Genomic DNA, 23,131 nt, shown 5'->3' with positions numbered 1-23,131 from the left:
TATCTCCTCATGGAAGTTTCTGTGTGGCTCTCATAGTCACTGCTTTTTGAGCTTTACTACTGGATTTGTACAGAGATACTTGCAGCAAGTAATCAGTAACAACCTTATTTTATAAGTTCCTAGCTGTTCACCAAACAAAGTAAGAAGTGTCTCTGCAAAGAAAGCACTGCTAGGTATTACTAGCACTTACTATTTTTACAGTATTAATACACAGAAGGACGGGATCTTTTATGGTCCTGCTGTACCACAGAAAGATGTAGCCTTGTTTCAGAAGCAGGATGTTCATCTCCAAGCCAGAACAAGCTGAGGAGTTTTTTAATTTGTCTAGGGTTTGTAAGCAGAAAAAAATCACAAGTGTATTAGGCTAAGTTCTTCAGACTTGGAGTAGTGAAGAAATCTCCAAAACCACACACCCGAAGAGGTAACTCAAAATGGTGGAAGTTGCAAATGTAACACTTCCTTCCTTGCACTGTCCAGTATCACACAGACCTGCTTCCAAGCACAGAGCAACAGATAGGAGAACCTGCTGAGCAGCGCCCTGGCCTTTGTTTGTCAAGTGAAATGCAGAAACTGCAAGCCTAGTAGCGATGGTAGCAAAAGGGAGACTCCTGTCACCAGAGACACCTTCAGGAAAGCGTAACAAGAAAAGGAGGTGACACCTCAGTGCCGTTTTGATGCTCCAGCCCATGTGGTGGTGGTTTCCTAAGTTATTCCTCCTAAACTGCCTGATTCTGGGATCAGCCTGATGCCCCACAGCATTCCTAAGCCTCAAGTCCCTTAGTCAGTGTTGCCCTCACAAGTGGACCAAATCTATCCACCTTCCCCAACTGAGGGCACTACAACCCTTCTAGAAATCACTCTGTACTGTTTTTGGACCAGTATCACTCAGGACATCATCTCAAAGGGCACAGAATACACGGAATTAGCCAGGAAAGGAACAAGATGTGATATTTCATCCTCACTGCTAAGAAGTATGTCTCTGAGTGAGTTCAAAAGCTTGGGAAACAAAGGTGTCTTCCTATCCCTACAGATGTGTGCTTTCTGTGACACAGACCCAGGTGTCCCTATAGGGAGGGGAAGGCTTAGGAAACATACTTAAATGTTGTGGCAGTAACAGACACTTATTCCCAAGGACATGCCAGTAGACATCATGACTGGTTCATCAACTGCAGCAGTGGTTCTGTTCTAAACATTACTTCTTCTCCTGTCTTCCAAAGACCTCTGAAGTATTGCTGGGCCTCTTCCCATTAGCAAGGCAAGGAATTCACAGGTTTTACTGGAGTTTGGGTTGTATGACATTCTCTTTGTTCAGCAGGTTATAGCCTTCATACTTACAGCTTCTTTGCAGATTTTGCTGTCCCCCGACAATGAAGCCACATTCTCCATCACTTGCAAGCACCTATTCAAGTACCCAGGTGTCCACATCAGTGGCATTAGATTGTATACAGCTCTTAGCCCTTTATTCAACTCCACTTTCCCTGTGATAAAAAAATACTTTAGCATTAGTACTTCAATACTGGAGTCTTAACAGAATCCATATGGGGTGGCTCTGTTTTCTAGAAGTGACAGCAAGTGTCTTGGCTTCTGTAGTAAAAACACACTTTTCTACAAAGCTGCTCTGACAGAACTGCTATTACCTTACTTTATCAAGGTGCTGCCCTTTTGCCCAACTTCATGGCTATTACATGTTTGCTTCTGGTTCCTCCCCGTTTCCCCTCCCCCCTCACCCAGAAATTTTGTCCAGACAGAAAGGAGGAAAAGTGATCATGTTTTCTGGTTGTCTGGCTGTTGTAACAGCAGCTCTGAGCAGGACGTCAGAAGATCTCAAGACAAACATCTCCTTAGCCTTCAGGGGCTGACTGTGCAGCATGTGTGCACTAAATCTGAGGGTCTGGACTCACCTCTGTGGCCTTTAGGGTATACTCACACATGCGTCATGGCCAGACTGTACAGTGTTTAAAGCACACACTCTGCCTAACTATACAGCTTAGTACCCCTATTTCTGCTGGAGCTTCCTGAAAGGAAAAAGGGGAGACCTGCCAAAATGAAATTTTGATTCTTGATTTAGGACATTCTGTGCAACCCGGTCTTCACTGACTTTATCAGGACCTGCCTCTGATGCACAGCACCACTGATCATTTGGCTTTTCTTCTGACAGTAATTACTAGGGAATGCAAAACTCGTACATAATAGAGGAAATGTACAGCATGTTGCAGTTGGTGAGTACTAATTTGCAATGATTGTCACTCTAAGGTTTTGATTTTATCATTGTCAATGTAACAAATAATACCACTTCAGGGTAGCTTACGAGAGTTGTATCCAGGCTCTCAATCTGATTTATACTCTGGCTATAATGACACAAAAGTATGAAACACACCTTACTCTTCTTTACATCAAAGAGAACAGTTTAGGAAAACCAAAGCTTATGGATTATGGTTAAATTAAAATATCTCAGGTGCTTGAGGCCACTCTGTGCCTGTAGACATCTTTCACTCTTTCAGAGGTTGGTTCTATCAGTGTTGGCAAGGCTGTGGAATACGTGACATAAAAGTAAATAGCTTTTGATCTACTGAATGTCAATGTCATGGAACAAGTAATACTGCTCACAAACAACAATGAAGTGCATTTTTGAAATACAGCCACTATTCAACCAATCTATATGACATAAAAACCACTCCAAACTGAATGCCACATAGACAGCAAAGCCTCTATCTGTATGAGTATCTCCACTGAATAACAAACTACAGCTACAAGGAAAATGCTGCTTTCAAAGTAACTTTCACATTTTACTGAAAATGAGTTTTTTGTCTTAGAGTCACGATAAATCCAAATCAGCATCGTAACTCTGCCACTACACATTGTATTTTGAGGCCACATTTTAAGAACAAGCCCACTTTTTATTACCCTCAATAAATTCTAAAATAAAACATAATGCAGTAATGGAACAACTGCATGATCACAAATTTTAAATTAATTAATTACTTTCAAGTAAATAATCATTTTGTAGAGAAGGACAAAACCTAACTGCGCTATACTACTCTAAAGTAGTATAGAAATTCAATTTTTCAATTATTCAATTAGACGAAATTCAGTAATTACCTAATCCATTCCCCATTTTCCTTCCCTCTAATTCTGGATATACCCTGATCTAACTGCTCTTTAACAATATAGCATATCGTTAGCAGTGAAGACTCCTTAACAGGTACAGGATAAAGGCACTGCTATCTGCTGTTCACAACAGAAACATTAATTTTACAGTGAAGAGTAAATGTTCTAAACATAGTGTTTTTCAGGCTGTGCTCTCTGAACTTCTTGAGGTTTAAGGATTATTTTAAGCAGCTCAGTAACTAGAAAGGTCTATTGTCCATAACCTAAAATTTGTGTTAGGGAACTCTGTACTTTTGGGTTTTTTGAAAATTTGTTGGTCCACAAACAAACCAACCCTACTGTTCTTTAAGAATGTCTTCTTTCTCCCAGCTGCCAATCCAAACCTGCAGGGAGCCCTAAAGGAGGTTCTGAAGCTGTCTAATGAAGGCCATACCATTCAAATCAGTACTACCCTCCAGGCTTACAAAATAGATTCAGTCTTAACCCTGAAATCATTTCTTCCACTATTTCTGCCTTTTTTTTTCTTAGCCTTCTCCTCAATTACACTTTAATAAAGCAAAGATGCCAATTTAATTCAGCCACTGAAGACAAGAGGGAAAAGATGATTATGAGGGAGGTAAAACTTACCAAGGAATGCATAGCCATAGAGCTGGGAGCTAAAACCCACAGTGTTTGTTTGCTTTAGACCCGTAAGCACTAGCGATGCTCCAAGATTTCTCTCCTCTTCCCACTGCAAATAATGTAAACTAAGTAAGTGTTCCTTGACAAACATAAACATAAATTGGCAGCAGCCAAAGATAGCCCACATGGTTTTCATCAGATATCTTACCAATAAGGAATCATTAAACATGTCTAGTGTTCAGAGTTACAGTATGTATATCCTGAGGAACAGTACACATTATACAAAGGAACACCTCTCTTTTCAGAAGACAGTAAAATGTGAGTGGTTGAGATTTTGCATGGAAGTCTATCAGTGCATTTCCCTCAGGACAGAGGGTTATACTGATTTACACCAGTCAAGCTCTGTCTCTGTCCTGTATGTCCTAGCACTTGCTTCAGGCTAACACTGATGAAGAAAAGAATTACGTGGCTTCTGTACTAGAGCAGCTGTGGTAAGATACATGCTCTACTATCCCTCACTAGAATAGGAAAATGCTGAGAGAAGAATAGCTGCTAATAGCTGCTCTGAGTCCAAAATCTGCACTGTGAGAAGAATATATGCAACTCACCAAGACCACTGTATGCCCCAGGATTAAAATTATAGCTGTCTCTCCAGCTAGAGAGAAGTACCAGCTCTCTGAGCCAGACCACCAGTGACAGCTACAAAAGGGCACCCAATCAGTAAGCACATTAAAACCACAAGAGTAGCGTGAATTTTGTTTTGCTATGGGATAGTACAGTATATTTTTCAAGACTGGAGAAGCACAAATATCAAGCATAAATGTCTCTACTGCAAGTGAAAGAAGGTGAACAACTCAAATCGGTAATAAAATGAGGAAAAGGAAGCTATAAAAGGCAATAGATTGGACGAAGTCTGACTCTCTAACACATGGGGTTTGTGGCAGGGTACTCTGGTGTCTCGTTTATTACCTTACGACCTGAAACAAATATCCCTGGTGAAAGAAAAAATCCTAAAAATTCCCTAAGGTACACTATTTAGCAAGAGGAAAAGCAAGACAAAGAGGAAAAAACAATTGTTAGCAAGATGTTTTGGCTTACACACTGAATCTTAAAAAACACAAAGGTGTGACCTTCTGGTTTAATGTATTATTCAGAGATGTTTTTTCAAGGTATGGCATTTTTTTCTGTCTCCATCCAGGTGCTACAAGAATTTGCATGTTATCATCTGACACAAAATACCATCACCTGACAGCCAGGCAAGGTATTTGCCTGACCCAGAAAAGGGATAAAAGGAGATAGGGCTGCTTCATGCTGAATTCAGCACACCAGCTGAATGTTATAGGAAAATTAAATGCAACTGGGAAAACTGGGCTTTTAGCAGTCTAGGTTCTTTTGGGAGCTAGCTCATTTGGCTCAAAGAGCTGGAGGAACTGCAAGAACTTAATGTTAACACCTTTGCAGTGGAAGTTAGCAATCATACTGATTGTTAGCAGCAGTTAAGGACGAAACTTCCTGGGGACAGCCAAGACCAGTCAGGCTTCAGTGGTGTTTACAACAGCAGAAAAATGGAAGCTCTCTATCACCACTGCTATACGCCCTAAAGACTAACACACATCAGATTGCCTAAGATTCAGCTCTCAGAGTTAAAAAACATTTCATCAGGCTGCTGGACCCTAAGCTACAGCCAAGGGTCTGTCTGCAACAGGACACTGGCTGACCTGTCTCACACCTTGGGAAAAGGGAATGGGATTTTCAGGAGCAGTTGAGCAGATCTCATAACTCTGCCTTCCCCCACTTCTGAAATCAAACACAGAAAATTGGTACTGAGAATTATGAGGTGTTGAATGGTACTCTGTATGGTGTATGCATATAAAAATATGGCTTATTGCTGTCTTTGGATGGGTTATTTCAAAATGCAGCTGTATAAATATGCATGCCTTAAATGTGTCATGTCCATACCATCCTTGTTTGCATATTCAGCTTTCATGAAATCCTATACATATTGACAAGTGCTTGTCTTTTGCAGTGAGGATACACAAACATGGACAAACACAATGAGAAAATGAGATTTTGGTCCCTCTGCTTTTCATATGCAAGTGATCGATCACACTTGACTTCTGGGGAATGAAGGAGGACACAGAACAGTGCAAACACACATCTGATTTCTATAGTGAAAATTGAAATTACAACCCCATTGAGTTAAAACCTTAAGGTATCTGTAATACCTATTTTGGGAGATGCTTCATGTAAGACAAATGGAGGCTTGAAGCATTTTCCATATGGATGACAACATGCTATTGAAGGTGTCATGGTTTGAGCTCAGAGGGCAAGTGAGCACCACGCAGCTGCTTACCCCCCCTTCCCCACTAGTGCTGAGAAGGAGAAAAGCAAAAGACCCAGGAACTTGAGATAAGGACAGGGAAGGATGACCTCATCCTTTAAGGCACAAGCAAAAGACAGGCTTGTTAGGGGAAAGAAAAAAAAACCCAATAAAAATTAATATACACACTCACAACAACAACACTTAACAGACAGAGTAGGACTGTGAGAAGCATTACCACACCCTGAAAACACCTTCCACCACCTCCTCTTTCTTCCCAGGCTCAGCTTTGCTCCTGGTATTTCTAGACCTTAATCCCCAGCAGCACAGGGACTGGGAACAGGCCGTGCAGTCAGTCCCACCGCTTCTTCCACCTCGGGGTGGGGGAACTTCTGTCATTCCTCCCCTGCTCCAGTGCTGTCCCCCTCTCACAGGAGTCAGTGCTCCACAAGCTCTCTCCAACATGCGTCACTCCCACGGGCGTGTAGGTCACCCCCATGTGTTGCAGTCCTCCCAGTGCTGAACTACAACAGTGGTGGCTTCTTCCCATGGGGTCTCGGCCTTCTTCAGATGCAGTCACCTGTCCCGGTGTGGGGCCCCCCACAGGGTGCAAATCAGCATTTGCTCCACCATAAACCGCCATGGGTGGTGGGAGGAGCAGCCCTGCCCTCTCACCATGGGATACACGGGCATCTCTGCTCTGGCGCACCTCTCCCCCTTCCTCCTCCTTTCTTCCACTGACCTCGCTGTTTGCACAGATGTTCTCCTCACAACTCCTTCTCACAACTCCCACAAGTTCTCCCAGGTTTCCCTTCTTAAATACATTATCACAGAGGTGCAGCTCATCAGCTCGGCCCTGGTGCAAAGGCAGGTCTGGCTTGGGGCTGGGGGAGCTTCGAGAAGCTTCTTACAGGAGGCCACTGTTCTAGCCCCCTTCCCTGCTACCAAAACACCCTGTCACTCGCTCAAACCGGGACAGAAGGTTTGTGCCAAACTACATGAACAGTAGCTTCCTGAAGTGATGGAAATGGCAGAGTCCTTTGCTGATACCTATCTGAGCCCCTTCTGCAAAAGTAGAATAATGCCACTTCCAAGAGTCCGAACTGTCATGTTGGCCTTAAGCAAGTGAGATGTGAACAAGAAACCCCTAATCCTTGGAGAGAAGAGAGATGTAATGAATTCAGTTTTAATACAAATACATACTAGAAACAGTACACCCAAAGACAAATGGGATAGTAAAAATCCTAGTGAAAATGCCTTATAATTCTGCACCACCATCAACCCCAAGCTCTAATGGTGAGCAATACTCGCCTTAACAGGGTCCTATACAATAGGTGACAGTTTTTTTGCGTTAACTGATAGAGCCCTCTTTGAACGGAACTGAAATGTAATTTCATAACCTTCCAATGGGCATACATTACATCTGAAAATCCCAACACACCTTCCCTTTCAGAGAAAGGAGCAAAAGTGGTGACAAGTTATTTGATGGCTTTCATATTTTGTTGTTTCTCTTTTTTTCTTTATTCTGCTGTTGTAAAAATGATGAAAAAAATGGAGTATTTATTTTCTCCAGGTAAACTTAGGGGAACCAAAATATATTCAAGACTGAATGTCCAAATCACTGTACCATGACACTGAGAAATGGAGGCTTTGTGTATCATTTTGAGTGTGGTCAGCTTACCGTATGTTCAGACTTGGTTGTCAGATACTGGTATAAAACATAGAGAGAAAGAAGCTGTGTTGAGAATTCATCAAAACTTTCCTGAAGCATGATCTCTGTTACTACTGACATAGCATCTATGGAAGAAAACAATATATAATCAGCAAGTGCAGATTTACACAGCTCCCTTTCACACCCACTCATGTTCACTGATACTTCATTCCTGTATGTTTTGAAGTAGCTAGGGAGAAAGTTAAAGATTTCTTATGACTACTAGCATAGAATTAGTCTTACTCATTTGGGTTATTCAAACACACTGTGAGAAGGAAGAATGGGTGGAATAGCATGAGACCACAGCAAAGGAGCTTTCCAAACTCAGCTCTAAACTCTTCAATTGTCTCTTCTTTGCTCATCCCTTCAATCATTAAAATTTTTTAAAAAATCCTTACAAATTACTTCTTTGTTCTTGTGTTTAGATTACAAACAAGAGAAAACTGGCTTAAATTCACTGCCCTTAAGGTGACAGGAGAGTACAATGCAGCAGAAATGTCACAGATCACCCACAGCACTCAGTGCATTCAGCAAACAGTGCTCTGGAGGAGCTCCACAGGGAGTTCCAGTGACACTCTCTGTCAGGAAGGACAGTTTGTTAAACAAAAGGCTTGAGCCTGCCACAGAAAAGAAATATGGATGGAATAAGGAAGAATTCAGATAGGGGTGGCTCTCAAACTACAATAAATATATGTATTAATCTGTTATTTAGCAAAATTTTCATGATAAAAGCTACAAACAAGCCCTGCGATTCTACTGTCCCTTTCAGCTGATTTTACAAGATGCTTCTGCAAAGAAAAGCTCACTGCAAGTCTACAGTACCAGAAAACCTGCAGTGAAATGAAAATCTTAAATATTTGTCATCAAACATGATAGGATTATTCATCTCAACACTTAAAACACTTAACAGGGAAAGACAGACACCTCAACATGACAGTTCAGCATAGCTGGTGCTTTCCAGTGACAGACGGAAAGTCTAGACAAATGGTTTGGATATGCAGCTTTTTGAACAGCTAAATGTAGGTAAGATAAACTCTACCAATATGCATTCCAATTCTTATAACACTCTAATTGTCACTAATAACTCCGGTGATGTCATTAGGATGTAAGTCAGACTTGTAAAACTGGAGAAGTTGATTTACACTTGGAATGGGACTAATCACAGTTGAAACTGTGAAGTGTATGTGTTTCAAAATTATATAACGAATAAAAACCCAACAGAAATGAGATATAAACATGCAGAAAAGTAATTTAAAGGAAGGAGAAGGTGTGTTTTTAAGGTGATTTTGAGAAAATGCAGCTAAAAGTTTTTAATTCAAATAAAGGCTCTGCAGATATGAGAGCATACAATGAAGGATGCAGAACTGGTACATATTATCTTACCTTCATATTTCTTCTGCTTTATAAAAGAATCCATCAAAATATTGAATGTAAAATTATCTGGGAAAATTCCATACTGAACCTGAAGAGAAGCAGGAAAAATAATCAGTGTGAAAATCTGCTGTTCATATCTTCCCAAGCATAGCACTATACAGTCAGTCAAGCAACACAAGATTAGCACGGCTCCTGTGATGTAGACCTTCTAACTTTTGATGTTTTAGATTTGTTTTGGCATTTTATCTGAGCCTTTGGGATGAAGAGGGGTATTGCCTATCAGGTTTTTATGCCTCCCCTTCATCTAGCATGTTTGGACACCAACACTGTTTAAAAACAAAGCTTCCTGGGTAAGAAGAGGAAATAAAAGGTGCTTCAGCTAAAATTCAAGCGCAACATTAATTTTTGTTTTAACAAAGAAATATATGAACTTAAAACCACAGTCCACATGACCTGGCTGCAGTAGGAATTCCTGGCAAGCCACACTTGTCTGAAAAAGCTGATCAAATATATTCATGACTTTTCCTCATAAAAACTTACCTTGTTTTTTAATGTGTATAAGGCTTTGTCTTGTGCACCATATTTTAAGCACTGTCTGATCCAGCAGTGGATGGTCCAGTCTCTTAAGTACCAGCAATTTGGACTATGCCGAAACCTAAAGGATGGTAACAGTCCAGGTGACAGTATGAATATTTGTTATTACAGACAGAAATCATATAATCAACAAACTACAAGTTTCAGAATCCCCACCTTTCATGATCTCAAATATAAATTTGCCTTTATCTGACTTCGCAGTCATTCATTCCTCTTCAAAAAGCTTCATCTAGCCCTTTCAAGTAAGAGAAACAAAACTTTGATACACTTTAATAGTGTGTGTACAAAAGGGGAATCTGATCTTTTCACAAATGCATAGTATTTTAAACTTCTCGCTTTCCAGAAAGCCTAATGGTTTTCCTCTGAAAAGATGCATACCATAAGAGCTTCGTATATTTATAAAGGCTAACGGAGATTGCTATAAACACTGTAGTACTTTTCAACCTTGTTCTTCTGATCACGTAACACTGTATTGTTGCTGTTCTCATCAAAGAGCAGCACTGCTCCGTGACTGATGACATCAGCAAGTATCAGAATTACATTAAAATACAGCTGGGTCTGAACCTTTGGAGCTTGTGTCATCTGGTGTCTCCCACTCTAACTCATACCTCACTTCAACCACTTAAGAATTCATCGTGCCTCAGAATCACAGAATCACAGAATTGTCTAGGTTAGAAAAGAACATGAAGATCATCTAGTCCAACCATTAACCTAACATTAGCAGTTCCCAACTACACCATATCCCTCAGTGCTATGTCGACCCGACTCTTAAACACCTCCAGGGATGGCGACTCCACCACCGCCCTGGACAGACCATTCCAACACCTAACAACCCCTTCTGGAAAGAAATGCTTCCTAATATCTAGTCTAAACCTTCCCTGGCACAACTTGAGGCCATTACCTCTTGTCCTGTCACTTGTTACTTGGTTAAAGAGACTCATCCCCAGTTCTCTGCAACCTCCTTTCAGGTAGTTGTAGAGGGCGATGAGGTCTCCCCTCAGCCTCCTCTTCTCCAGACTAAACCCCCCCAGTTCCCTCAGCCGCTCCTCGTACGACCTGTGCTCCAGACCCTTCACCAGCTTCGTTGCCCTTCTCTGGACACGCTCGAGTAATTCAATGTCCTTTTTGTAGTGAGGGGCCCAAAACTGAACACAGGAATCGAGGTGTGGCCTCACCAGTGTCAAGTACAGGGGCAGGATCACTTCCCTGTCCCTGCTGGCCACGCTATTTCTGATGCAAGCACACTGCCTCAGCACAGGCCATTTCTGGGCTGCTGCATGCTTCATTTGCTTTAGAAATGCTTCATCATTAAGGCGTGACTCATGCAAGGGGAAACTCTGCTCGAGAGCCATCCCCTGCACCCCTGCACAGGCTGCCTTGTTCTGGACGGATGTTTCTTTAACCTGTTCTGAGATACCTTGTGCCATGACTTCAGGTATTCTTCCCAGGCAACCCTACTCCAGTGCTCAACCAATTTGTAAAATTAAATACTTTTAAGTTCAGCCTCTTTTATTTCATCCTTATTCAGACTTTGCTCTGTATTTGGAGAAGTGGTGACAAAAAGCATATGGAGCTTTACCTTTGGCAAAGACTGAAGAATCAATTAAGAGTACAGTGGTAGGAGCTGCTGCCTTGGACCTGGGCTGAATTTCACATCCCAGTGTGAAGAGATGCACACAACCTTTCTCAATTCAAATGGTATGCATGAAAACCAGACTCAGTCCCCAGCACAGAAGTGGCTGCCACTTCCTGTAGAAAATGCTGATGATTGAGCTGGGCTCATGTGCAGATGTTTTCAGCCTCAAGCCAAGCTGCAGCACCATTTAGAGACAGGGCTGGCTCTTCCACCTGAGTGAGCATGCTTTCCAGAACATTTATCAGATTAACATGGCCACCAACTCTCCTTCCCCCTCAGTAAATCTCTGCGTATTGCATCCCACACCTGAGGGCTACACAGATGACCAAGCCTGGAAAAATACTGCAGCCTAGAGAGCCTTCAGAATGCAGAAGTCATCTGTGCCAAAAGCGGAGCTGAAGAACTACACAAAGTCTAAATACAAAGTTTTGTAAATGGCACACGAAATCTCCCCATTAAATTAGAATTTAACAGAAAAAGAAAAGCACGCTTTGAATATTAAATTACTAACATTCATTTTGTTGCTCTAATTGCTTTCCATTTTCTTTCCTCTGGAGTTCAAATATTGGGAACAGCAAGAATGTATATTTGCTTTCATTAAAGTCCTGTTTCAATAATGCTTACAGGAAACATCAATTACAGGCATTTGGTTTTAATCATATTTTGATGAAACAATTATCTAATTGCTACAGACTGTTTCACCAGCCATTTAAAATGGGTCCAGAGTGCAACACCCAGCACCCAGCATCTTTTAAAGTTGCTTCATTAAATGGTTAATACTGTTTCACAAGAGCAAAACAACATACTTGTCTTATAAAAACATGACACTGGTGCTCTCAAAGACTTAGACCTTTCTTTTGATACAATCTTTGGCATCCTTCCTACTAATTAGTTACACAGAAGGAAAGCAAACATTTTTTTTAAAAAAAGCCCAAAGGTTTTAATGGGTTTGAATATTCTCCTTTTTGCAGAGCTGTATTTATTCTCTTGAGTACACCACAGTGCGAGAGCGCTCAATACCTCCTGCACCTTGAGAATGCTACAGCCTACTGTAATAGCAAAATGCTTCAAGGTTTCAAAGTCAAATTGCGCTTGGACAGTAAAAGGCCTAACAGGGATGTGATGTGGTCTAAAAACAGGATGAAATTGATCCTCAATCAACACAAGTTTCTGGAATCTATATGCACAAAATTCAGAGGCATGTTATAAAAACTCTTTAAAAAAAATCTTCCCATGAGCTTTGTAGGGCTGGGACTGACTTCAGTGTATGTGTGTGTGTATGGGCAACCACATGATCTATCAGATATAATTACTGTATGTATTGAGATAAAAGATTAAAGATCTACTAAGATCTTTACACTCGGACCAGAACTCCACTGTGCTAGGTACTATGCAAATAAAAAGCAAACAGCTTCTCAGCCGAAGAACTTTCTGGTTAATTCTAACAATTAATTGCAAAACAGTTGCCTGGGAATGAAGAGATGGGACTGGTGCCAAAATTCTTCTGTATCCGTGTCAACAAGAATGTAATACATATGCATGTACACGATCCCTCAACACTACAGACTTCCATTAATCCATGATGTGGTAGAAGGAGAATTGGAAGTGAAAGACAAACAAGTACACTGCAATCTTTAATTGTTTCTGATTCATATTATTCTGGGATGAGCTCTGTCTCTATTCTACTAACTCAGAAGAGAAGCCAACAGAGTATCTGTTTTTTCAGCTAACCTAGACAAACTAACCAAATGTGGTGGCAGACATTTTTATTTGAAAGGGAATCAGGGAAAAGAGGAGATTGCTGGTCATTTTGACAAGCATTAACATCCTCCTCCTTCTCTTTCTCCACAAAACACAAAACAGAATATAATTAAGCATGGCAATATGTTCAGGGACAGATGAAAAGACAGAAGGAAGCTAAAACTACAGAAAGCAAAGGATTCAGAGTGAATTAAATAAAGGGAGCCTCTAGCAATTGCTGTATGTCTAATGGAAAGACCAGGAGGCTATCTTGCAGATGTCTGTTGCTGAAACTCATTTTTCTGAGAACTAATAAAAACCTGAGAAGCACAAGATTCTTATTATGTGTTCAGAAAAGACAAGGAGAAGCATCCATAACAGTACTAGGGGAGTTCCCTCTTGGTACATTTTAATGTTAATGGCTAAAGAATCAATATGGTCATCCTTCTAGTCACTGACCTGAGATCATGTGTCCCCACAGGGACCAAGAAGATGAATATGTGTAAGACAAGGAGTTCCTGGAATATCAAGGTCATTGTGACTCTTAACAGCACACAGTGCAATGATACTAGAATTCCCCTTATTTTGGAAAATTGTTCAAATGATGCAGTCCAGAAACTTGATTTTCATTAAACCATTGCTTTGTACTTGCAAAATGATTATAACCTGGAAGAGATACAGTAAGTGTACAGCCTCGGTACAAGGCAACCAGAACATTTTTAGCCAACCAAGTGTACACTCTCTTGCTCACGAACCGGCCAGCACATTAGGCTAAGAATAAATTTTTAGTTTACTAATTCCCTGCATAAGGCCCCACTGCTCATTATTTAGAACACTGCTGAAGTACTCATGCTGTGTTAAAGAAACTGAACACTGGAAAAGTTTATCAAATGCTGAGTGCTTTATGGAGTGCTCTACTAATACAGCAAGCATGACTTACTTCAGCTGGTGCCCTCCCACACTGCAGAAAAGCTGAGTTTCTTCCTTTCTTTATTTATTTTAAATGCTCTTTCAGATTTGTCTGGTGCCATCAAGTGGTGATGCACTCTAGTGCTGCTTTCACATACTTCGTATTCTCAAGGGAAGGAAGTAATACAGCACCCCTGGGAGCAAACGGAAGCACCAACATGCTGGACTGTATTCTTTTCCCTAGGTTTGGTACAGGGGATTTCATTGCTTTCAGGACAGTCACAAATGAGGAAGACAGTAAAGGAAAACTTGCTGGACTACAGAAGAGCAAGTGCTGCAGAAGTGATAGACTACCAGAAACAGCTCTGCTGTACAGAGGGAAAGTCAGATCCACAGATTTGTTCTAATTCTTTGCTAAGATGATCAGAAGCTGCCATTTTCTGTTCTGTGGCTTTCTTAGGGTCAATCCAATTCCTGGTACGAGGCTATCCTTGTGCGATGCACTGTTTTTTCTTTTTTCCCCATCTGTGAAACAGGAAGAAGAGTCCCCTTACTATCTCCAACTTTGTCTGAAACTAATGAGAAAGTATTCTGTAATGATCTATACACACCCAGTGCATGGAACTGTATGATCTCTTAGGCCTTCAGATTTCTTCAGGGCTTTATAAATTTCACCACAATTTTGATTTGCTAATTTTGCATTACCATACATAAAACCAACTCCTTAAATAAATAAACCTCTTGTAGCATAATGTTGTTCTCTGTTCTTATGTACCATCTTCTGTCACATTGCAAGGAATTGGAGAAATTAACAACAGAAGGTCACTGAGCCATCTCCATTCTTTCATTATCTCTAATATACATTGTTTAGATATGTTACTGTGCTTTCGTCAGAGTTAAAACCAAAAAGGTTTCATAGCCTTGTAGGATCTAGTCCAAGAAAGGAAGGAACCTACCTGGTGGTAGTCACTGTAACAAATTTCTTCCACCTATACTTTAGATCTCTCACTTCTTTTAGAATGGAGAGAAATATGGATTTACATGTTCATTTGCTTTAATCAGAAGGGGAGAGTGCCAGATTTTGTCTCATCTACTTAAAATTCAAAAAAGTCCAAAGTAAAATCTAAGGAGACTTAAAATGAATAAATATCGTAAGAAATGTCTCTGCGAGCCAGGAAGAAGCTCTCTCAATGGAATGAATCCAAAGCCACTCCACATTTTACACAAGTCATACAGGGCTGTGAAGCTCCTTGGCAATGCCACATTTGTTTCTTCCCAGGCACATTTTTTAAGCTACAGTGCATAATGATCAAATGGATTCCAGGCGGGCTTAGCTTGGAAACTGGAAGGCTAAGGAAACGTCACCCAAAACTCTCCCTTTGTCTGTCATTTCAAGCCATGGGCCTTGGGAAAAAAATCGTCTACATTTTAAATGGACCCAGAGGCATTGCTCATGTGTCAGCATCAAAGGCAACAGCCCTGAAAAAAATCTCTGTTGCTTGAAATTTCCTTTTAAACAGGAACAAAACTATTTTTCCATCTCTTCTTTGCCTGTGTCTTAGCATACACCTTTCTTTGTATGCATCCTTTTAAAAATTTCACGTATAAACATATCAGACTTATAGGAAATAACTCATGCATTAACTGCCTACACTCAAGCAGAAACAGACGGAACACTTTCCTTTTGTGTTGAAATAAAAAACTGAACTAGTATACGTAGTATACGAAATCAGTTATCAAAAGCAGTAACAGGACAGGTTTAAAAAAATCAGACAAGTCAACTATAACAGAGGACAGTCTGATGCTGAGGCAGAATTGTGCTCTTACACAAGAAGAAAGTGGTTTGCAGACTCCCTGAAGAAAGCCCACATTCAGCCCTTACTCTGTTTTAAATTTTATTGACTTTCCCTGATCTTTGATTTTAAACTAATTTAGCTCTTGGTTGCTTTGACCATAAAAGTAATTCTTCTAAATGAGGCTTGCTCTTCCTCCACATGAATGTGTATTTCTTGCACAGCGTCTTTTGTTCAGGAGCTGCACAGAGCTCTAACACCAATGAATGCAGCCTCAAAACAGGCCTAAACGATCAGTTTTTAGATACAGATAAACTACAGTACAGAAGCACAGTCAAACATCAAGGATAAACAGAAGACTTAAAGAATACTTTTAGTATCGGGTCTTGCTTTCCAGTTATACCACATCCAGCTTTCATTTCTGTCCACCCCGATATTACAGGTTTACCTGTTTCTTAACCCTTATACTTGGTCAAAGGACCAGATCTGGGAGAGGAGATATTTTAGGTAGAAGTACATACTATGCAGTCATTTAGGAAGTCTCAGGATATCACCCTGGTAACCACTCTCTCCTAACAACTGAAGTCACAGAATTCACCATTCAGTAGTCTCAGACTAGCTATTGCAGTGCTCAAAACCACACCCCTGCATGGAAAGCTCCGCTTTCCAAAGTCTCTTTCTATCACATACAGCAATCAACCACATAGCAGCTAGGACGTAGTTTATCCTTTACTGACCTAGCTACTTTGATAGGTAGTTATTAGAGTAGATTAACAAATGACAAGCTGGATTTCTGATACAAGAAGCATTTCTGCCCATTGCTGTCAATCTCTTGTATCACTAAATGCTTTTTCTACCTTTCGATGGATTTAAGGCACCTTTGTGAGTAAAACACAAGGAACAGCCTTATTATATTAAAAAGAAAAAATAATATCATCAAATAGTTGTAAAATCCTAGATAAATGTTACAAATTTCAAAACAATGTATGAATGGAGAAGCAGTTCATAGCAGCACAAAAGAAATGTTTTGCTTATACATAAATAGACGTAAGAACCACCACAAAAGAAACAGTAACAGCAAGAGATCCAGAGCCTACAGCAAAGTCTGGGGCAATTTACCTGGATTCCTGGCTCTGAAAAGTACCTAAATTATTTACCTGTCCTTCCATTCACAGGCAGCGAACATAACAGAACCGGAGTGGAGCAGCTCTTCCAACCTTCTGCCAACAGGTTACAGTCAGTCTCAAACTCCTCTAGAATCATTTGTAAAGCACAGAGAGGAGGAATCCTTCATATAACTTGATCAACTCAAGTATCCCACAGGCTCGCCTTGAATGCCTTGAACTTTTATACTAATCAGTTCATAATCAGACTGAAAAAGCAAAGCCCAGCTCAAACACACTGCTTCTCAGTACACTCTTTGTCCCTGGGACAACTCTTCCAGGCTGTTAAATGTGTTTACTGAAAGGCTCCTCTAGCCATGTGGATTCAAAATACTCCAGAACTATGCACTCCCCAGCAGGACACCAATGGAAGTACACTTCTCAAAAGAACACGAGGCAGGATTTCTTCTGTTTCAGCTTGGTCGAAGGTGCTCTGCATGCCTCAATCTGACATAATAGGACATCAGTCACAGGCCTTGTCTAGCTAGAAACTAAAGGTCTTAGCATTTAAAAATACAGTATCAACACGGTTCCTTGTTCTAACCATAATATTTAAACATGACAGGTTAAAGGGAAAGTCACCAGCTAGCTCACTAAAGCTCAAACTGTCCATTTGGGGATCCTCAGTGTCACTGGTAGAGAAAAGAACATTGTGATGGTACAAATATTGCTATCAAGAAAAGGTGGTGGTTCCTGGTCCCGTTTCATGCAGAAAATAAAACCGTGTCATTTCTGTAACATTCAGAAGCTTTATTTCAAACAAAAACTATGAAACAAGCAATCCCCCCTTCTGGCTTTACTCCTTTACAATCAAGATACAACGATGAGGTGAATAGCATGGGAAATTTGCTTTACTTCTTGTTGCTTAGTCATATCCCCAGTGGAAAGAAAACAAATAAAGGGACACTTTAATATAGTATCTCTATCTTTCTCATCCTCCTAGGATAATAGTGTCTTGTTACTCAACACCCTCCACCTTTCCCACTCCTTTTGGAAAAGACAGGCAGGAAAACCAGATTTTCTTCTCACACATATGAAGAATCCATATTACTTTCACCATAAAGCTGAAATTAACTCAAAGAGCAACAGTTAACAAGCAAAAGGAAAAGTCTTGTCATAATAACAACAATAATAAAAAGCCTAACATTTCCCCAAACTACTGACTGTAAAGGACACAGCTCCTAGAATTTCTATTAAACATACTTCTGGGCTTACAGTTGAAATAACTGGTTTTGAATATAAATGCCATTAGTAATCTAGTGATTGAATAGACGGTATCATAGGCTGAGGAAAACACGGGGAATGATGTGGTGAGCTGTTGCTATAGTGATTTGGTAAGATACTCTCTAGTGCCTTTCCTTGTCCCCATGCAACCAAAATAAAGTTGAATTTAGAATCAACTCTTCCATTAATTATATCTTTTACTAGTATCCTGGCACACAAAAACATATACAGAGAAATTAAGAACCGTATAATACACTACATTTCTTGCTTCTGGGAGATTTCTGAATCTCAGCAATTTCTAACTGTGTCAGGCTAAAATTTGCTGTATTAAAGCTCAACAAAGGGTCAGTTCTGCTGGAATCTTTACTCATGTCTCTGACAAATGATTAACACAAAGGCTGTAAAAAATGGCATGTATAAGTAAAGTACTGATTTGATTGTTACCATTTTACTTGCCCAGATACACCTGTCATTAGTTCAATTAATTCTCTACCTGTCTGAAAGCTGGTACCCAAGTTATCAACTAGATTAATTTTCAAAATTAAAAAGAAATGTTTGTGAAAGCCCATTTGTCATTCATAATTGCTGAAATCAACTTTGCACCTAGTTCATGTTGCAGAGTGAAAGAGATCTCCTGCTAAATACTGCCAGAAAGTCTGTTTCTAGCAGAAAGCTTGTTTCCACTTGGAACTATATTGGAAGTGAGTTTAAAACCTTCTGGGTGCCCAAAAGGTACTTATGTCATGGGCATTCTTCAACCAAAGCTATCTGTAAGCTTATATGATTTTAGGGAATAAACTGCTTCAAAGCTAGTTAGATGTTTCATTTTTAAAAATAAATTACTTCAGAAGCTTTAGAAAACCTCCAATTTTAGCCAACAACTATTGCAGGGATGCCACAGTGAAGCCTGCATTCCAGTAACCATTAACCAGTCTGGACAGAGAGGTAACACCAAAGGCTTTTCAAGCTGACAAGACAGTGACTCCAAGTTTTATAATAGTTCATTCAGTATCAGAGGGAACTGAATCAAGAGTTAGGACCAACACTGAGGAATTTCTGCCTTCTAGTGCTAAGCTTAAATGATGACAGTACACCCCTTTCACATTATATTAAAAAATGAACACTTTATGGGTATGCATAAAAATTGCTGTCCACAAAAGTCAAGTGACATTTTAAGAGCAGGAAAAAAATCCACCCTGTAACTAGTCATTGCTATTCCAGTATTTGCAAACAGCAACTTTTTAACAGTGCCCAACATACAACCTAAATTTAACCTGAGACAAAATTAACATCATTTTGTCAGAGACCTAATTCACTGAGAGCTGGAATCCTCATTCTACCAATGTTGCATTTTCCATTTATTCTACTCAAATTCTTCATGCTTCACAAAATACCTCCCAGAAATACACCACACACTACCTTCAAACTACTGTAATGTTACACCCACTGACACAACCCTTGATGCTTTTCAGTTTGATCACAGCTGAACTTGCACAGATTACAAGCAATGTATTCCTCTGGCTTTAGTATCAAAGGCTGCAATACAGAAGCATATGAGCCAAACCATTTATTCTGCAAAGTTGTTCAGTTTCCACACCACATGGAACCTAAGCAAAAAGGAGGTGCTAGCAAGAGATTGCTGCAGGAATACAAATGGATCTTAGTAGTCAACTTAAGCAAGGGAAGAGCCAAACCTTACATTTGCTGCCAAACACTTCAAATACTGCATACGTACAGTTCAGGTTTCACCCTTTCAGATTTGTTGCCATAGTCCCACAGTTCAAGTTAACCTACTCTTGACTACCATCTGTGCCCTTTTCATTCTTCACTGTTAAAGTCTGATTTCCTTGTGCATTGCTGTCCTTCTACACCTCATGACCACAGGCAGAGCTACATGATAAGCTGTCAAGGTAAACAAATAAGGTTTTCATATTAAGCATAAACACCTGCAACAGAGGGGACAAAACACCTGATGCTCACCTCTAGTTTCAGACATAGTCACTGTCAAAAAGGCAACCATTTCCAAAAAGTAAACCATAGGTGCATAGCCAGGTCTTGGCTACCAGGCAGTCTACCATGAATCCATTTATATTTCATGTCATGTCTCAAGGAGCAACAGCTTATTGATACTTTTTTGTTCTTCCAACCATGCATTTTGCTGAGAAAAATATTTTTAGCAATGAAAAACAAAAATCCTTGAGTCCTTCATGATACATTTTTAACTGTTCCCTAATGACAGTAAGTTACCCAATCACAGTAGTTCAGAGCTTAACTTCTAGTCAGCATATGTCTTAGTGTATTTAACTTCTTCCAAGCCCAGGGGGACAGCAATGTCCTTTATTCCATTGAGTATGATGTCAAGCACACAGACCAGTAAGCAAATCAAGGATAAACATGGCAAAATAGACTCAAGCATTTTGTCAGGCAGTTTGGAATTTGTGAGCTCTCACCAGCTTTGTGATTGGTTTTATTTTTTTCAGAAAAATACTGTACCGTCAGATCTGTTAAAGAGAGAGATAGTAGGTACCTGTAACAAACTTTTCCTAAACAAGAAACTGTTCATAAAGAGGATGTCTCAAACACCTTGAGTTGGATGCCCTATGGGGGAGAAGCAGAGCAAGCACTGCGGAGGAGGGGCGGTGGGCTGTTTCTCTCCCCCTCCCTCCTGGGGTTGCCCAGAGACAGAACTCGCCTCACTGCGCAGGTACAAGCCAGAGAAAATGAGACCCTTCTGGAACAACCTACTGCGGATGCGTAAGAAAGGCTATATACAGGCAACACCCCACGTGTGTCTTTGTCGACCCACCACCTACAGACCAAGCTGGCTACTCTGAGACAATGCAGGATCCAAGGGTGGTGATTCCCCTTTTCCTATCCCCTCCTCCTCTCTTTCCTCTTTCTGCTCGCTCTCTTTCTTACATATATTCATGTGTATCAGTTTTGTAGGAATTGAATTGCGATTGGTTGATCACTGACGGGTTATTAGGAAAACAGTCTCATCCTGGAGGGTTACCAGTTGATTGTTGCCAAATTGTCTCCATTCACTCTCTGAAGTGGTCAGTTAATAAAGTCACCAGTACAATTGTTCCTCGGAGTCACTGTGGTGATTCGGCTCACCCTGCTGCTCTAACAAGTGGAGACTGGCTCTTCCACCCAGCAGGCAGGCTCTCGGGGAATTCAAAAAATTCACCCCCCCTTGTAACCCACTGCGTGGGATGAGACAGTACCTCACTTTAAGTACTCCATGTACCGTAGGACAAATGTTCTCTTGCGTAGGTAGGTACAAGCTGCGCAGTAAAACGAGGTTCTGCTACTCAAAACAGGCAGACGATTTCAAAATGCAAAGGCATATTTTTGTAGTTCCTCCCCTTTTGAGACAAGAATACAGCCAAGACTGTTAGCTGTATGTATAACCCACTACTGGCTTTGCTGATGAGAAGCAGTGTATGATGCAAGGCCAGGTTGCCCCATGACTTTGCCCTGTTGCAGTGGCCCGCTTGTATCTTGTATTCTGACTCCAAACTGACATTTACAAGCATCCAGTTCTCCAAGGCACTCACAGTATAGGAGGCTTATACATGTCATGGTACCCACTGAACAGGAGAATAAACACAGAAGAGAGGGGAAAACACTACAACAGTGTGCAATTATGTACCAGATGTGTTTCAGTCTGGCTTTTATTCCTCCCAAAGAATCATGACTTTCAAAACAACACAGTATCTTACATAAGATGAACTTGCTGCTTCATGACTTAACCCGGACAAGGGAAACTGTGAAAGGAGTGATTGCTGCAGGACAGTAACTTCAATGGGAGACAAAAAAAGAAACTCCTTTACAGAGAAAGCAAGAGTGTACTACTGCTGCTGCAAATGCTCCTCTGTCATACTCTCACAGTAGCTGCTATACTTCATCCACTCCCAGTTACAAGCACCAGCAGCCAGTCTGGTTTGTCAGAGCTTTGGCACAGCCAGTGTAGGCAAGGGAGGGGGTGGGCTGTCCATTTTACTCCCAGCTGTCTGCTGCCAGAGGCCATCTATTTTGCTTGTGGCTGGATTTAGTCATGCTCTGCTCACTCCCTAATGGAACTACGTAGAAAGTGGCTGATTAGACTGAAGGAAGGAGTATTTTTCCCCTTTGTTAAATGAAAACAGTAGTGAAAGAGGAGAATCAGAATTAAATAAATTACAATTTAAAGAGGATGATCATAAAGTTGACTTTAGAGATTAAAGACATCTTTATATCTACACCAGTTCTTGGAAGAAGATACTACTCATAAAGGTGCAAATCTGCTTGCAAAGCCAGTTGCCAAAATCCATGTGCTTTCAGCTTGACAAGCTCTACAGTGAAGGGGAAAAACAAAATAAAAAAATAAAATCCCCATTCATTTTTCAGCAAGAGAAAGGAATGTTTACTGTGCCTACATTTACAGCTGAGAAAACAGGAGTTACTACCAGCTGCTTGCTCTCTTGTATACCCTTTGCTAATTTTAACAACAAATTCAAGAAAGCTTTCTTTGTTGGCTGTTTAATGCTCCCTGAACTAGATCCTGGGTCAAATCTTCACCTGGTCCAAAGAGACAACACGTGGTTCTGGCAGCTACTAGGGATCTGCCTCAATCCACTGAGGACCTGGCACACCAGACATGCACATGGATCATTAACTGGACTAAAGTTAGGAGGCAAGGAAACTCCAGCACCTTTCACAAATGTGCAGCCCAGTGTCCCACAAAATCTGTCATGGTGGTGAAGATGGAAACCAACTGCTGAGAGCTGCCACAGCATTATTCCTGAAATGGCCAACTCCACATTTAACAGAGATCCTCAGGCTTTCAAACTGATGTAGCAAAGGGGAGACAGGGCAGCAGCTGAAAAGCCTGGGGACATTCTCCTTTAGGGACAGGGGACATGCTAGGATTTTAGGAAATGGGTAAGGGTATAT

The 23,131-nt window shown here is 40.7% G+C and overlaps 1 protein-coding gene across 3 annotated transcripts in view; it reads right to left on the bottom strand.

Annotated features, from left to right (window-relative positions):
- Positions 1-23,131, bottom strand: part of MRPS27 (mitochondrial ribosomal protein S27) — a 47,764-nt gene that overhangs the window by 6,763 nt on the left and 17,870 nt on the right. For all 3 annotated transcript variants that reach the window (XM_074813037.1, XM_074813036.1, XM_074813035.1), the window contains exons 5-9: positions 9,675-9,789; positions 9,144-9,222; positions 7,731-7,846; positions 3,736-3,838; positions 1,336-1,478 (exon numbers count right to left, since the gene is read on the bottom strand). In XM_074813037.1, the coding sequence (XP_074669138.1) occupies positions 1,336-1,478; positions 3,736-3,838; positions 7,731-7,846; positions 9,144-9,222; positions 9,675-9,789 (556 nt within the window). The remainder of the gene's footprint in view (positions 1-1,335; positions 1,479-3,735; positions 3,839-7,730; positions 7,847-9,143; positions 9,223-9,674; positions 9,790-23,131) is intronic.

Source organism: Strix aluco, chromosome Z, assembly GCF_031877795.1.
Source record: "Strix aluco isolate bStrAlu1 chromosome Z, bStrAlu1.hap1, whole genome shotgun sequence".
Lineage (NCBI taxonomy): Eukaryota > Metazoa > Chordata > Aves > Strigiformes > Strigidae > Strix > Strix aluco.
Note: the sequence above shows the minus strand (reverse complement) of the source record. Positions and strands in the feature narration are given on the sequence as shown.